Source organism: Misgurnus anguillicaudatus, chromosome 22, assembly GCF_027580225.2.
Source record: "Misgurnus anguillicaudatus chromosome 22, ASM2758022v2, whole genome shotgun sequence".
In the NCBI taxonomy this organism is placed as follows: domain Eukaryota; kingdom Metazoa; phylum Chordata; class Actinopteri; order Cypriniformes; family Cobitidae; genus Misgurnus; species Misgurnus anguillicaudatus.
This window is the reverse complement of record NC_073358.2, coordinates 4,352,233-4,367,758: the sequence shown is the minus strand read 5'-3', so window position 1 is coordinate 4,367,758 and position 15,526 is coordinate 4,352,233. Positions and strand designations below refer to the sequence as shown.

The 15,526-nt window shown below is 36.2% G+C and overlaps 1 protein-coding gene and 1 long non-coding RNA gene across 2 annotated transcripts in view; one reads left to right on the top strand and one right to left on the bottom strand.

Moving 5' to 3' along the window:
• The window catches only part of LOC129440906 (LHFPL tetraspan subfamily member 7 protein), a 195,955-nt gene extending 182,615 nt beyond the window's left edge, over positions 1-13,340 (bottom strand). Inside the window, exon 1 of the mRNA XM_055200494.2 lies at positions 12,365-13,340. Within this exon, the coding sequence (XP_055056469.1) occupies positions 12,365-12,673 (309 nt within the window). The 5' untranslated portion in view covers positions 12,674-13,340. The remainder of the gene's footprint in view (positions 1-12,364) is intronic.
• Positions 5,590-7,880, top strand: LOC129429134 (uncharacterized). The gene is made up of 5 exons (XR_012365409.1): positions 5,590-6,029; positions 6,637-6,696; positions 6,796-6,886; positions 6,981-7,060; positions 7,237-7,880. It is a non-coding gene; the product is annotated as an uncharacterized lncRNA (long non-coding RNA).
• Positions 13,341-15,526: the final 2,186 nt, after the last annotated feature.

The window sequence follows — 15,526 nt, the reverse complement described above, 5'->3', positions numbered from 1 at the left end:
TAGCGGGCAAACATCACATCCTTCGCCAGCATTCATCGCTGTCCGAGCACAGCAGCCTGTGGTCGAACGACGTTAAAAACACAAACTAATAACTCAACCTGTCAACAGCACACTCGTGCCCATGGGAAACTGGAACATTGACTTCAAAAGCTCTATTAGTGATTATGAGTCTTTTCACTTAAAGGCATCTAGACATCTTAACTTGATGATAAAGTATAACCTGGGTTATATAAGAAGACATAAAAGAAAAGATTTTAAATAAGCACAGAAAGTTATCAGTTTCACTTATAATGATGATGAACGTCATGCAATGTCTTATCCCAGCAAGCAATAGCCGTCATTTCATTGTCTAGATTAGTGCACCTATTTCATTGCTAAAAAAGGTTATTTTGTGTATTTGGTATAATACAATGTGTTTGCGTGGTTTATGGTTAAAAAATACATTATTTTCCACATACTGTACATTTTTGTAGCTGGGTGATTCTCAGGAAAACTTGATTTTAAAAATGTCAAGCATGAAAATGTAAAAATTGCTTAAATTTACTTTTTTTCCCACCAGACATTGAAAAACAAAGTCTGGAGTAAATGGGAACATTAATTTAAAAACTTTTACTTATCATTTAACACTTTTTGTAACATAATTTTAAAAATTAGTCCTAAAAAAATCTCATTACCGCAACAGTCAGAAAACATCAACACCGACATATTTTCAAAATGACATGACAAACCTGAAAGAACATCATTTGGAGATTCTGCACATGCATTTAAAATCAAAGTATTATGCTTCTATTAATTAAATTAACATTTAATAAGCATCTGTTGCGGTAATGATAATCAAATGTCGTGTAAGAATTCTGACAAGACAATATTTCAAATTAACTGTAAAAAAATGTTACCTGGTAGCCATCTTGAAGTAACTGGTCCATGTGCTTGGTCACTCAAAATCAAACTTTATTAAAATTCTGTATGTGTGCTTAAACTGTTCTCAAAAAGTGTTGCGGAGGATGAGAACATCAGGCATGGACACATCATTTTCCTAATTTTTCTTCATTATTATTATACATGAATATTCAGTAAATATTTTTTCTGTCATCTAAAGTAGTCTAGAAAAACATCCATTTATTTTTTTCTTAATATTTTTGTGTTAATTTAATTAAATTACAACATAACGCATGTTCAAACACAGCCGGACACATTGCGGTAATGAGAATTTCAGCAGAAAATGAGATAAAATTTACAATTATAAATTCTTATGTTGAAATCACACATTGTGCAAGGTAGAACACAGTATTGTGTTAATTCTGATGCTTTTTAATGTTACTATATTACACATTTTAAAGCTAAAATCATTAGTGCCGTGGTGTTTCAAGGGTTTCGTGTGAATCACCCAGCTCCAGATTTCACTCTCTTACTAAAACGCACAGATTACAGTATATATGAAAGAATTAATTGAATAAAATATATCCTAAATATATAATATATACTTAAAATTAATCTGCAGAACTGTTGATGTACTAGTATAGTATTTATGAATGAATGGGCGACTGACACTTAACACACAGGACCCCACGCAAACCCAGTCAGCCATGCATGTCAACAGTTTCTGTCAGAAAGTGTATATGATAGACAGGGGATTGTTATAAAGATGTTTGACAAGTCAAGTGACACGTCAAAGCTGATTGCAAGGCATCAAGGGTGACCAAGTCTGAACAAAGCATGTCAAACACTGTCATCCACAATGGCTACTACAAATGGTGATAGGGTGAAGTGTGTTGTTTAAAGACGATTACTTCTATCACAGTTTAAAGGGCATGTTGCAGGTTAAATTTTTCAATGAATTTGTGCAATTTGCTTGTTGATAATAAACATTTAAACTGTTATTCGTTGTATTTTATGTTGTTGGGTATCACAAAACAGAATATAATACGAAAAAGTACAGCGGTTTGCAATGATTCTCCTTTTCCCCACAACGCACTGTATTACGTCACGTTGGGGAGAGAATTTACCAAAGCCCCCTTGAGAGCATTAACAGTGACTATAGAGAGACAAGTAAAGTATAGTTCTGATAGCGCAGATTATAGATAAATACATAGATAGATAGACAGACAGCCAGGTAGCATAACGTTAGCATAACTTCGTGTAGAAAGTAAACAAAAATTAACATACTCGTGCGTGCTGGCTTGAGGGTGTCCATGATCCTGCCTGAAATGGGTGTAACTTTATGCGATCTTCAGCACAAACAGCATGTCAAATCCTGGAAGCCGCGTAAGGCACGTCACATCTGTTCGTGGGGTCGACCAGCGACCAAAATGCACTCAGTTCCTTACAGCCAGTAGCGGAGTGACAATCGGGAGAGTCGGGACTTTCCCGCTGGGCTGGACTTATAATAGTTATACATTTCGAGTTATATTAGCAACACCGTCTGGCGGCGTGATGTGCGGCCGGTTCCCGCAGCCCGCTGGTCAAACTGTGCAGCCTCTCTGATCAACAAAGTATATAAAAGTGCTCAACCTGTTCAGCAGGTCCAACCACGTACAGGATTTATAAAAATACGGTGATCAATGAGCGGTTCCTCCTCAAATGGCATAGCCTGGCGTGATGTAAAAAGCCGCCGAACGCCTGTTTTTAACAGTATGTATGCGGTCGGATCTGAGTATGCTGCAGCTGCTGACTGCTGCTGCATATAAAATGATCGTGTGATTCGTTATAATCGCATAAACAATATAACAAAGCATCCTTTTATTTCACAAAACAATATATTTTAGATATTATTTGATAGACTAATAAGTATGGATTAAGGATGTTTAAAAATCTCTAGCCTGGTGGTCAGGACATGAATGGATCAAATCAGCAGATTTGCGAAGTTTTATTTATCTCCGAATATATCATAAATAATAATTAGCATGGTAACTTTGCAGTATACCACATTATATATTTCCTACGATGTATATATGATTTCCACATTATATACATAAGTATTAAACAGCAATAAATGTCTCATTTATCTCTATGGCTCTGGCTGAGGCTTTCTCGACTTCTCCCCAACGTGACGTCATCGCCGAATTGCGTAAAAAAAACATTACCAAAAACGTAAAAAAAGTGGTCTTTAAGACCATTTTTGAGACATTTTAAAAATGACATACATATCTTGAGTGATTTATGTACCCATTAATCGACAGTGGTGGTTAACCTGCAACACGCCCTTTAATGTTAAGAGATGATATATAGATGCCACTGTGCTTAAAAAATTGTAACAGCGATCCGGTTGAGCAACCTGTTTGTCCACTTACTTAAGCTACATTGGCAATGGTGTGAGATTGGGGTGGGACTGTCTGTTTTTCAGAAGAAATCATCTGTGGAGCCAGAGGCGGAGCCGCGGTATCAAATTTCCACCCAAACGCTCGCCCAATTCAATCACACCAATCATAACGACACGCCCCGTTTCTATAGCATCAAATTACTAGTTAAAATAAAACGTATCACAAAAATTAACACTTGAACATATATTAGCGTGATATCAACTACCTGAAAGGACCAAAACCATCTTTCGGAAACTTTTATTGGAAGTGTAAATAATTTTTTTATTTAGAGTCCCATTCGTTTGAATGTAGAGGGCGGGGCACTGCATGAAAAGAGCTGTATACGGACAAATACGGGATGGGAAATCCCTGCTAAACTTTAGGTTTGCCAGATTTTTGAGGCAGAGTGCTTGGAAAGGTAATACACCAAAGTAAACTTGTGAAACATCCAGAAACTTTACGTTTGTGGATGTATATAGGAACTGGTGGAAGTTTCCAGTAATCCTTACAGCTGGTTGTGAGAAAAGGTGGGTGTGAGGTGTGAAGGGCTTTTTATATGTTAATGACCCACAGGTAGAGGTGTCTTCTTTGTTTTCAGAGCTGAGTGGGGTGGGGTGGGGGGTTAACCATGTCTCAAGACAGCACATACAGTATTGTGGTACATAAAAAAGTTTTCTAAGTACGTTTATTATTAATAGAATTTAATTAGTCTATTTAAGAAACTTAGCATCATTCAAAATAACTAAAATTTAATGGACACAATTACAGTTTTAATGTGTGAAAATTATGTCTCTGACTCAAGAGAAATGCAACAAATGTTATTCCAGAATATTTATTTCCAACACTTTGAAAACATGTCTCCAACTGCCCTAGGTCAGAATATTGTGCACGTTTCTCTCAATGCTGCATACATCATTTAAAAGAAGCCGTTCAAATGACATCATGTAACACATTTTTGCTAGCTAGGATATTGATAAATTAGTCAGTGAAATGTAAAGCTGCTTGATTTTGCTGATGTCTCATGATTTGAAGTTCACTGTTTCTATTGTTATTATAATTCTACCCTAACATTTCATTAAATCTTTTAAAATAGAAACAAAAATATCAATAGACAGGTCCATAATCTAAAAAACAGTCTTTCACATGTGAATGCAAAACATGTTCGGTGATACTGACTGACAAACTTGGGTAAACATATCTGCAGATACCTGTCAGCTACTGTACTTCTAATCCAGAGGTGCCCAAAGTTGGCCCACAATAGATCTTTAATTTGGCCCATCATGCCACGTGAGATAAGGAAAAAGAATAAAAGTTATTGACGCAGATGATCATATTTTTAATTAAACATTTTCTAAAATGTATCATTTTTTGTTGTATTTTTACATTACAAAAATGTAAATTAATATTAAATGCAAGGGATTAAAGTGATTTTTTTTAATGTTTCATGCATACTTGAAGGTGTATAAAATGCATCACGAAACTAAATGAACTCGTGTACTACAGGCTAAAAATGAAGAGGTTTTGGCAGGGGCACACAGAGAAAAGGATATTTAAAATTGATTGGCAAAATGATTTCTTTTTTTACAAAAAGCCTTGGAAAATAAAACTGCATTAGTTATGCATAAACAGAGTAATGTTTGTCTATTTATTTTTAAAATATTAGAAAATTATAAATTAGGGGTTATCAGAGCAACTTTAATTTTAATATAACACTACACCATTTACTTTTGGCCCACGGCCCTCAGTCAGGTTTGGCCCTTGTAAGGAAAATGTTCGGGCACCAATCATGTGTAGTCTATCTGAGGAGGTAACTGTTAGCATATGATAATGCGTGCTTGTACAAAGTCAGACCACATATTATCATGTTTGTCTTCAATCAATCAATTTAAATAAAAGAGATGGGGACTTTATAATATAATAAGGGTCCATATATCACAGTGATAATAGACATACATGTATTTTTACTTTAACATGAACTAAAGCTGAGTTAAGGCATATACTATCATAAACTAATGAAGAGTCATCATTAACATGACATGTTTTTCATTGTTAGTTAATGCATTCATTTACAATAAATTAATCTGAGTTCATGTTGTAATTAAGTAAGTTCAGTAAGTTACATGTCTTAACTCAGCATTAGTTTACTTATATTTAAGAAAGAATTCATTTAGGTATACGTTCAATGTTTCCAATGATTAGCAGTTAATCAACTAAACCCAGAGATAATTCCTGAGGCATATTTAAAGAGTTTTGTATTTCATCAAGTGCTGATTCACAAAGATTTTATATTTAAGAAAATCTGAGCATCATTCAAAATAGCTGTTAACATGTTTGTCAACTAAACATGTTTTGTCAATGTTTTAAACTTTATAGAAATATTTTTTATTTTTTATTAATGACCAAGTATAAAGAACAATGCATAGTGTGAAAACGCGGATTATATAAAAGTATATAATAAAGTGCGAGCAGAGGATCAATCAAACTTGGGCTGGAATGATTGTAGTGCATCCAATGGATCTTGGAAATCGTAGTTTACATCTACAGCAGCATATGCTACAGCAGTGACAACGCCAAAGAAAAGGACTACATTTCCCAGAATGCACCTGCACCCACTCATCTGCCCCACCCTTCAGGTGCGACTGCTTGACCTATGGGCTTGACGGGAAAATTCAAAATCGCGAACCGTTACAGCCTGGACTACTCTTTGTTTGCTTGCACATCAACAGTAAGGTAAGTTTGATTTAATTAGTTTGTCTGCATCGCGCTGATCGGATGCCTTTTTGTTCATATTATGTTATTTACTATAATTTGTTTTTGTCTTTATACTAGAACTGTTTGAATTTAAAGCACAAACAGTAAAACATTAAGGGTATACATGGTACACAGCGGTAAACATGAGGTTAAAAATACGCGAAGTAACATTCAAACCGGGCTGTTAAAAGAATCAATTCGATGTTTAAATTTTTTGTTTAAAATTTTTTTTAAACAAAACTTTAAAGAGGCCAAGATGAGACGTTCTTTGCTTAAAACAAACATAACACCAGTAACTTGTGTGTTGGAAATGTTAGCAGCTAGCAAGTGTCTCTCTGCTATTTTAAATGATACACAGACGATCTTTTGTTGTTTAAAAGCTCATTGCTTTAGTGCTGGTAGATGCTGCTTATTTTTCTAGACGGTTTTAATAGCTTTATATTGATTTGTAACAAAGCCAGCTTCACTTTGAGAGAACCTAGATGCTTATTGTAAAGAAGCTTGGAGTCATAATATATTTTAACGTAATGTATTTGCTGTTCTTCATCTTTTTAAATATGAAGTCTATCCATGTTTGCGTTTACAGAGGTCATGTACACTGTGGTCAACTTTGTGGACGCTGAAGAGGTTTCTGGGTAAAGATGATGTAAGTTTATTCATTCAATTTTAAAAATCAAACAGGTTAAAAAGTAAACAGATGTGTTATGATATATGTGATTTAAATTTTTAATTCTGTGTTTGACAGAGAAATATAATGAGGTAACAGTGGAAGCTAAAACATCAGACTGATCCAGACACTGAAGAAATTGATGTCACTGCAATCTGGCCAAAATGATGTAAGTTTGATAATGAAATTATTAAATCAAAGAGGTTAAATAGTAAATAGATGTGTTATGATGTATGTGATTCTATTTTTTTATTGTTTGATAGACAACTATATTGAAGTAGCCTACTGTAATGAAGCTGCAGAACGTCACAGAGACTCTGAGGACATCAACACAGAAAATCTAGTAAGAAGTTATGAAGACATTATGAAGTTCTTTGATAATATATTGTTGTATCTTTGTACAGTTAAAGTAAACTTTCTAAAATGTACAACTTTATGTCATTTGATTTGTTGTGTGTGTGTATCTGTATATGTGTATAAGTATTATGCCAAATACTTACGTACTTTTTATTTCCAAAGGGGTCCAAAGAGATGTCTGTCCAGATGAGGGTGCATCAACGTTACCTTTGCTGACAAGTATATGCTTTTAGCAGTTAACTTAACTCAAACCATTTAAGGAAATCGGTTGCCTTGGACCATTGGGTTTTGGAAAACATACATTTGAGTACTTTGAACTTAAGTCTTGTGCAATTATGCACTTATATTTAGGTAGCGTGAACTTAAACAAATTGAGTCACATGCAGTTAAGCACTTATATTTAAGTTCACAGTACTCAAATCTATGTGTTTTGGAGCTTGAATGGTTTGATGCAACCGGTTTTCTTAAATGTGAGAAATTACAGTGTTACAGTGAGAAATGTTTGAATAATTCCAAGACAGAGCTCTGTGATTAATTATACACTGCAAAAAAAATCACTTTCTAACACTTTTTGTCTTGTTTTCAGTAGAAAAACTAAAAATTCTTAAATCAGGATGTATTTTCTTGATGCGCAAAATTACCTTAGAAAATATGTCTAGTTTTTAGACAAAAATATACAATTTAAGATAATTTGTGCCTAAACAAGCAAAAATATCTAACATTGGGGTGAGAAAATTGTGTTTTAATTAAGTTTTTAAGATAAATGAAAACTTAAGATTTTTGTTCTCACACTATTGGAAGATATTTTGCTTGTTTTAAGCACAAATTCACTTAATGTATGTGTGTGTATTTTATTTATTTTGTCTAAAACTAGACTTATTTTCATTTTGTTCCTCAAGAACAAGCATTTTGATTTAAATAATATTTGTACTGAAAACAAGACAAAAATACTATGTAAGAAAGTCATTTTTTGCAGTGTAGGACTGATTTCTTAAGAGCAAGATCAATATAGTTGTTGTTCATTTTATTTAGATATTTACTACATTACAGTGGCAGCTGGTGACTTCTTTTTTTTTTGTGAGCACTCGATGCGAAGTTTGTCACAACATGTATATAGCCCGTCATTTGTGTGGTTCTCAATTTCAAAATATGTGTTCTGCGTGTATGTGTATCACGTGTTTTGACTAAACACGTGATGCACGTGGTTTACATGAAGCAACAAACACATATTTTAAAAACACAAGCAACACACATGACACTCCGAACACTTATTTTGAACACTTATTTTGAATTTGCAACCCTCGGATGAGCAGTCACGAGCCGCCACTGCTACATTACATTGTACTGCTTTGAATGTAGTTTTCATTGTTGCTTTTATTTTGTTTTATTTTACTCTAATATTGCTTTCTCTGTCTGTATATTTATGAGTTTAAATTGTATTGTTTATGTATGCAACTTTTAATATTTGTGTATTATATTATTTTGTGATTGTGACAATTGTGGATTGTTCAGTTTTTTTTAAATAAACGTTTCAAGCTCAATTCAAGTTTTTATTTTTTTAAGGGTTTGGGGGATGTATAGTAGTATATAGTGGGGGGGGGGTTGTAGTCTATCTGCATAGCAGGCAAATAACCAATCAAGTCACTAAGCTATGAGGGCTTGGGTTGGGCTTAAAACAAAGTGTAACCAATCAAATCATCTCAACTGGAAAGTTTCAAAGTTGTGTCCCAATAGTTGTCAGAGTCTTGGGAGGGGGTTTTAAAAGCAACCAATCAGTGTTGAGATTAAACACCAATGGGGACACTAGAATTGTGCAAAGGTGTGAAATTCCAGTACCTCTGTAGGTGTGAAAGTGGCCCCTGCCAAAATCTTCAATGGGATTATTTGCCATGGCAACAAATGGCTGCTTATTCCACGGGGATATCCCCTCAGCAAGATACATCCGAATTGGTATCATTACGGGAGTTTCCTAACTTGGTGGAATTAGTAGTTTACCCTCAGTGGAACTAGTAGATACTCCCGAAAATCAGTGGTGTTTACAGGAGTTTCCTAGTACGGATACACCTCTTTTCATGCAGTGGGGTTTATGACTTGTACTGCAGCCAGCCACCAGGGGGCGATCAAAGAGCCAGCGGCTTCACTTTTCAAAACTTATGAGGCACACCCGTTATAAACGACTCAAACTCATAGTGATTTTAGATTGATAAGGGCTTCCTGATCACATAGCCATAGTACATGCACAAGTTGCGCATGAAACACAGAATCGGAGCCTTGCGATTCAGAATTGATTTCAGACAGATATTTTTAATGGGGAACGTGATGTATTGTCACATACCTACGTAGCACATGAGCAAACATTAGTAAATCGCATTGCATGAATCATTTTAATAATTTTCAAAAATCTTGCATCTGAAAGGGAAACTCCAAGAAATACATATGAAATAAGGTCAGTCGCAAAAATAACTAGAGCAGACAATTCCGACATCATTATTTTCTGCCAAAATGATGGTTTGCAATGGCACAAGCTCTTAGTAAATATGGCCCTTAATGTCAAAACATAAACAAACAAAACAAATCAATTTTGGCTTGTCAGGGTTGCCAGATCTGCGTCAACAAAACCAGCCCCATTCAAAACCAGTCCAAAGCATCCCATTGACAACAATTTTCATTATCGATTCCACTACAAATCAAAGTAATGCAATGAATTAATATTTGCTTTCAGATGCACATTTTTTATCCATACATAAATCATAAAACACAAGATGCACTTGTGATGCAGATAGAGTAAGTCAGAGAGAGAGAGAGAGAGAGAGAGAACAAGAGAGAGCTTTTAGGGTATTAAGGAAACGAGAGGAAGCGAATGCTTTGAGTGATGTGAAATGGAAAGCTCCATTGAAACTGGCCAATTGTAGAGAACTCTGTGTAATACCAAACAAAACAACATTACTGATGGGCTTTGTATGTACAAGAGGGTCCGGTTTATCAACATTTTAGGGTTTAGACATTGTCATCTGCTTAATGTAAGAACTTAAAGCCTCCAATAGAGCATAAAAAGTGTTCATACTGTATTACAGGTTATCTAGAAAAGCAATTGTTATTTTATGCTTTATATAAAATAAACCACAGTAATTATCTTTCTAGATTCAGTACGCCCTCAGAATCATCTTTATCAAGTCGGTCTAAGACGTTTCTCCTAAAATCCCTTAACAAGGCAATCGTTCATACAGTAACTTGTGTACTGTGGATTATCTGGTTTAAGAAAAATTGTACATATAATAATTTATGTGTTTTGTTTGCATACGTTTGTGCACGGATTTTCAGATTGAGGAGATCTTTTAATCATAAGAAAACATTTGAGATTAAATCTGCATGAGAGTAATATTATAAGTACTCCGTGCTTTGTTTTGATTCTATGGATTAACAGTGTGTGCATTGAAAAGCCACTTGTTGATCAGAAAAATCAGATGAGATTACAGTCATCTGTGAAGACGGATCTGTCTGATGAACACATGATTTGTGTCGGACTAACCTTTCAGGCTCAGTTTAACTTTATTTGAGAGTCAGTGAACGATTAATCGCAACTAATCGATTTGTTTGCAGAATAAAAGTTTTTGTTTACAACAGATAAGTGTGTGTATTGTGTATAATAATTATGTATATGCAGCATGTACATATTTAAGATTTTTTATTACATTTATATACTTTATATTATATATAAATATGAATACTTATTAGTAATAGGACAATACATTGCAGAAGCCAATATATTGACCGATATGACCCCCTTTCGCCTTGAGAACTGCCTCAATTTTACGTGGCATTGATTCAACAAGGTGCTGAAAGCATTCTTTAGAAATGTTGGCCCATATTGATAGGATAGCATCTTGCAGTTAATGGAGATTTGTGGGATGCACATCCAGGGCACGAAGCTCCCGTTCCACCACATCCCAAAGATGCTCGATTGGGTTGAGATCTGATGACTGTGGGGGTCATTTTAGTACAGTGAACTCATTGTCATGTTCAAGAAACCAATTTGAAATTATTCGAGCTATGTGACATGGTGCATTATCCTGCTGGAAGAAGCCATCAGAGGATGTGTACATGGTGGTCATAAAGGGATGGACAGGGTCAGAAACAATGCTCAGGTAGGCCGTGGCATTTAAACAATGCCCAATTGGCACTAAGGGGCCTAAAGTGTGCCAAGAAAACATCCTCCACACCATTACACCACCACCACCAGCAGCCTGCACAGTGGTAACAAGGCATGATGGATCCATGTTCTCATTCTGTTTACGCCAAATTTTGACTCTACCATCTGAATGTTTCAACAGAAATCGAGACTCATCAGACTAGGCAACAGTCTTCAACTGTCCAATTTTGGTGAGCTTGTGCAAATTGTAGCCTCTTTTTTCTATTTGTAGTGGAGATGAGTGGTACCCGGTGGGGTCTTCTGCTGTTGTAGCCCATCCACCTCAAGGTTGTGCGTGTTGTGGCTTCACAAATGCTTTGCTGCATACCTCGGTTGTAACGAGTGGCTATTTCGGTCAAAGTGGCTCTTCTATCAGCTTGAATCAGTCGGTCCATTCTCCTCTGACCTCTAGCATCAACAAGGCATTTTCGCCCACAGGACTGCCGCATACTGGATGTTTTTCTCTTTTCAAACCATACTTTGTAAACCCTAGAAATGGCTGTGTGTGAAAATCCCAGTAACTGAGCAGATTGTAAAATACTCAGACCGGCCCATCTGGCACCAACAACCATGCCACACTCAAAATTGCTTAAATCACCTTTCTTTCCCATTCTGACATTCAGTTTGGAGTTCAGGAGATTGTCTTGATCAGGACCACACCCCTAAATGCAATGAAGCGTCTGCAATGTGATTGGTTAATTGGATAATTGCATTAATGAGAAATTGAACAGGTGTTCCTAATAATCCTTTAGGTGAGTGTGTATACATAAGTATTATACACAATACACATACACTTATATGATGTAAACAAAAACTTTTTCAATCTTTGACATGGCCCTACTCAGTCAGTGTTGTTAACATTTTCACAAAATGTTTTTTTTACATCATGTAGGATTATTTAAAACAGTAAATCACAAATAAATGACTTAAGATGGGTTTTCACAAATATGCAAAAATGCCATTGATTCACATACATATGTGCACCTGAGCCATTCAGGCTGATGTTCAAAAGTTGTGTTTTTAACAATTCTTGCATGCTGTGTAAATATACTATATGCATAATACAGCCTACATACATAAAATTTAGTATATTCAACCTACCTGCCAAGAGCTGGAAGGAATTTCTTGAAATTTGCCGAGCCCGCCAAAGGTGTAACATCTGTACATATGATCCAGAGACTCCGAGCAGTGCCAGAGCAGCCCGAAACTCACAGAGTCCTTGTTTTTCAGGTGCTCCTTCACAATCCACGCAGGTGAAATAAAGCTGAAGCTGCAGATCGCTACCAGGGCGGAGGACAGGAGCACCCAAAAACACCCGACACAGCTGAACATCCTCACGGCGCGGGGCAACGACACGGGAGACAGATCGATTCCCAGCCCTTTCCAATCCCCATCAAACAGTGCGTGCATCTGAAGCGAGCTCTTTTCCTTAGATGAGCACCAATAATCACACGTGGGTATCCTCCAGTAGTAAACTAGTGCGAAACAACTCGATATGAGCACCTGCAAGCGTAACTTTACAACTGAATATCATTCCAGAACGATGCAATTCCATACAGAAGATATTCCAGCATATTTATATGGATTTGAGAAAGCAGGTGGCGGACAAAAGACAGTCACACCCAAAAGCACAAGCACTCAATCTGGTCTGTCACACTGTGAAGATCTGAATCCGTTCTACCTTCCTCAGCCAGCATCATCATCATCATCGTCTCCCGTTTGCGCTCAACAGCCAGACGTCCAGTACAAACGCAGCTCGCGTGCTGCAGGAAACTTGCCTGTCACATGGACGTGGGCGTCACCTTTAATGTAAACGTGTCTTTAAACAGCTTATGGTGCTATTTAATTAAAAGTTTTTAGATGTAAAACACTCAAATCGTTCTGAAATAAAACTTGTTTTGCGTTTCGTGTCACTGCTTGAGGATCAACGCACACTTACGTTAGCTTGATTTACTCCGATAAGCGTGACTAATACGTTTAAGATGCACAGCTTTATTGTTATCATTTTAATTTGTTTAATAAACACACGTAACAGATACTTAAAACAAAACACAATTTATAGCTCAGATATTGAATGTCGTATCAGGAATCTCAAGTATTTACAAAAAGTGGAAATTTTTAAAGCGTCAACACTGCCCTCTGGTGGCCGTTTGCACGCGGACTAGTACGTACAGTAGTGCATACTATGGGATTTCATTTTACTTACAAGTATTGAACGGATATAGTATTGCAATTTATTTTAGACTTTGACATGTGTTTAAGCGTTTTGATTTTCTCTCAGTTTAAAGGGAAATTTCACCCAAAAATGCCATAAGTTACTCACCCTCATATTGTAACAAACCTGTTTAAATTTCTTTGTTCTGATTAACACGAAGGAAGATATTTTAAGAAATGTTTCAAAGATGAGCCCCATTCACTTTCATAGTAGGAAATAATTATACTATGTTCCTCAAATTTATACAGGTTAGTAACAACATGAGGGTGAGTAAATTATGACAGAATTTGCATTTAAGGAGAACTATCACTTTAAAGGGCACATTTCACAAGACATTTTTAAGATGTAAAATAAATCTTTTGTGTCCCCAGAGTATGTATGTGAAGTTTTAGCTCAAAATACCATATAGATAATTTATTATAACATGTTAAAATTGCCACTTTGTGTGAGCAAAAATCTACAGTTTTAGGGTGTGTCCTTTTAAATGCAAATGAGTTAATCTCTGCATTAAAGCAACACCAAAGAGTTTTTTACCTTAAAATAACGTTTCCAAAAAAGTTTCAGTCGTTCATCCCCACGAAACAGGGTGAACGGCACTTTCACATTCGCTTTGCAGCCCTCTATCGGCCAAAACCGCACTAAAGAAGTTTCCAACCGTCGGGTCGAGTGAAAACTACAAAAACTTGCTTTACGGCAGACCTACAATCCAATCAGAGCCAACTATGCTGCAGTATTTACGACAGTGGTAATGGACAATTAAGCTTCTAACCTGTAGGGGGAGCAAAGAGCAAAAACTATTTAGTGTTGCTTTAAATGGCAGTGCTGTGGTTGGATAGTGCAGATTTAAGCTTTGTTTATACTTGATGCGTCCGCATAAGCGTGCTGGTGCACGCAACAAAAATGACGTCAACGCGAAGTGGGCGGTTATGAGGTGTGCACTGCAATTTTTTAAACTGTACTCACGGCTCCGCATCCAAAAATGACCGACCTCGAGGCGATTCTGGCCGAACAGACAAGCTTGTGACGTATCTTTTTGATCAATCCATTCACATACAATGCATATGCTATTTATCTGACACGTATGGAAACCTTACCATTTAAAACATATTCTTTACATATGATTGCGAATTATTGGCTAATATTTGTAGTAAATGTACCACTGGATGAGGAATAAAATACAAACCTTGAGATTTCTGTACTGTTTGTTTAGTAAAACTTTAATGAAATGAAAATGTTTAAAGACATATTTAAGAGATTGACGTTTTATTCATGTTCTCATATTTAAATATCAAGCTCTGATGTTAGCACCAGGTTTGTTCCAGCGGACAACGAGTTCTATCCTCTTCTTTGTGTTTGTTTTTGCACTCCATTGCTTGCGTCGCCCCCCTGGCGGTTCAAAGAATAGTGCAACAGGGAGCGCGTCAACTATAAACGCCTCGTTCGTTTGTAGAGACACGCGCGCGATCAGCAGAGGCTCGCGTTGCGGACCAAAGCGCGAGTATAAACAAAGCTTAAGGGTTGATATTATCCCCTTCTGACATCACAAGGGGGGCCAAATTTCAATGACTTGCTGAGAATGGTTACTGGGTTGATCTTTTTCACATTTTCTAAGGTTGATAGAAGCACTGGGGACCAAATAATAGCACTTAAACATGGAAAAAGCTAGATTTTTATGATACACCCCTTTTAAATCACTTTGGGTCTCATCCTAGTCCCAGACTAAAATGCACGTTTGTGCTGCCTCATTTTATAAACATCTTGCACTGATGTATCTTAACATATATCAGTGCCATCGTTTTGTCTCAAGATGCACACCAGTATTGTTTTTTGCAAAAAATTACTTAAATGTCCTAATATAACTAAGGCCTAGTCTTGGATTAATCTAAACCCTGCCTGGGAAACTGCCCCTACATGTAGGTTTGTTAGTATGAATTTATTTAGAAATTGGTGTGCATTTACAACATAAAAGCAATCACCAATTACAGTCACATCATCTCACTTCACATCAATATGCACCTCAACTTCCAGACTGCGAGATGAACTTGGGT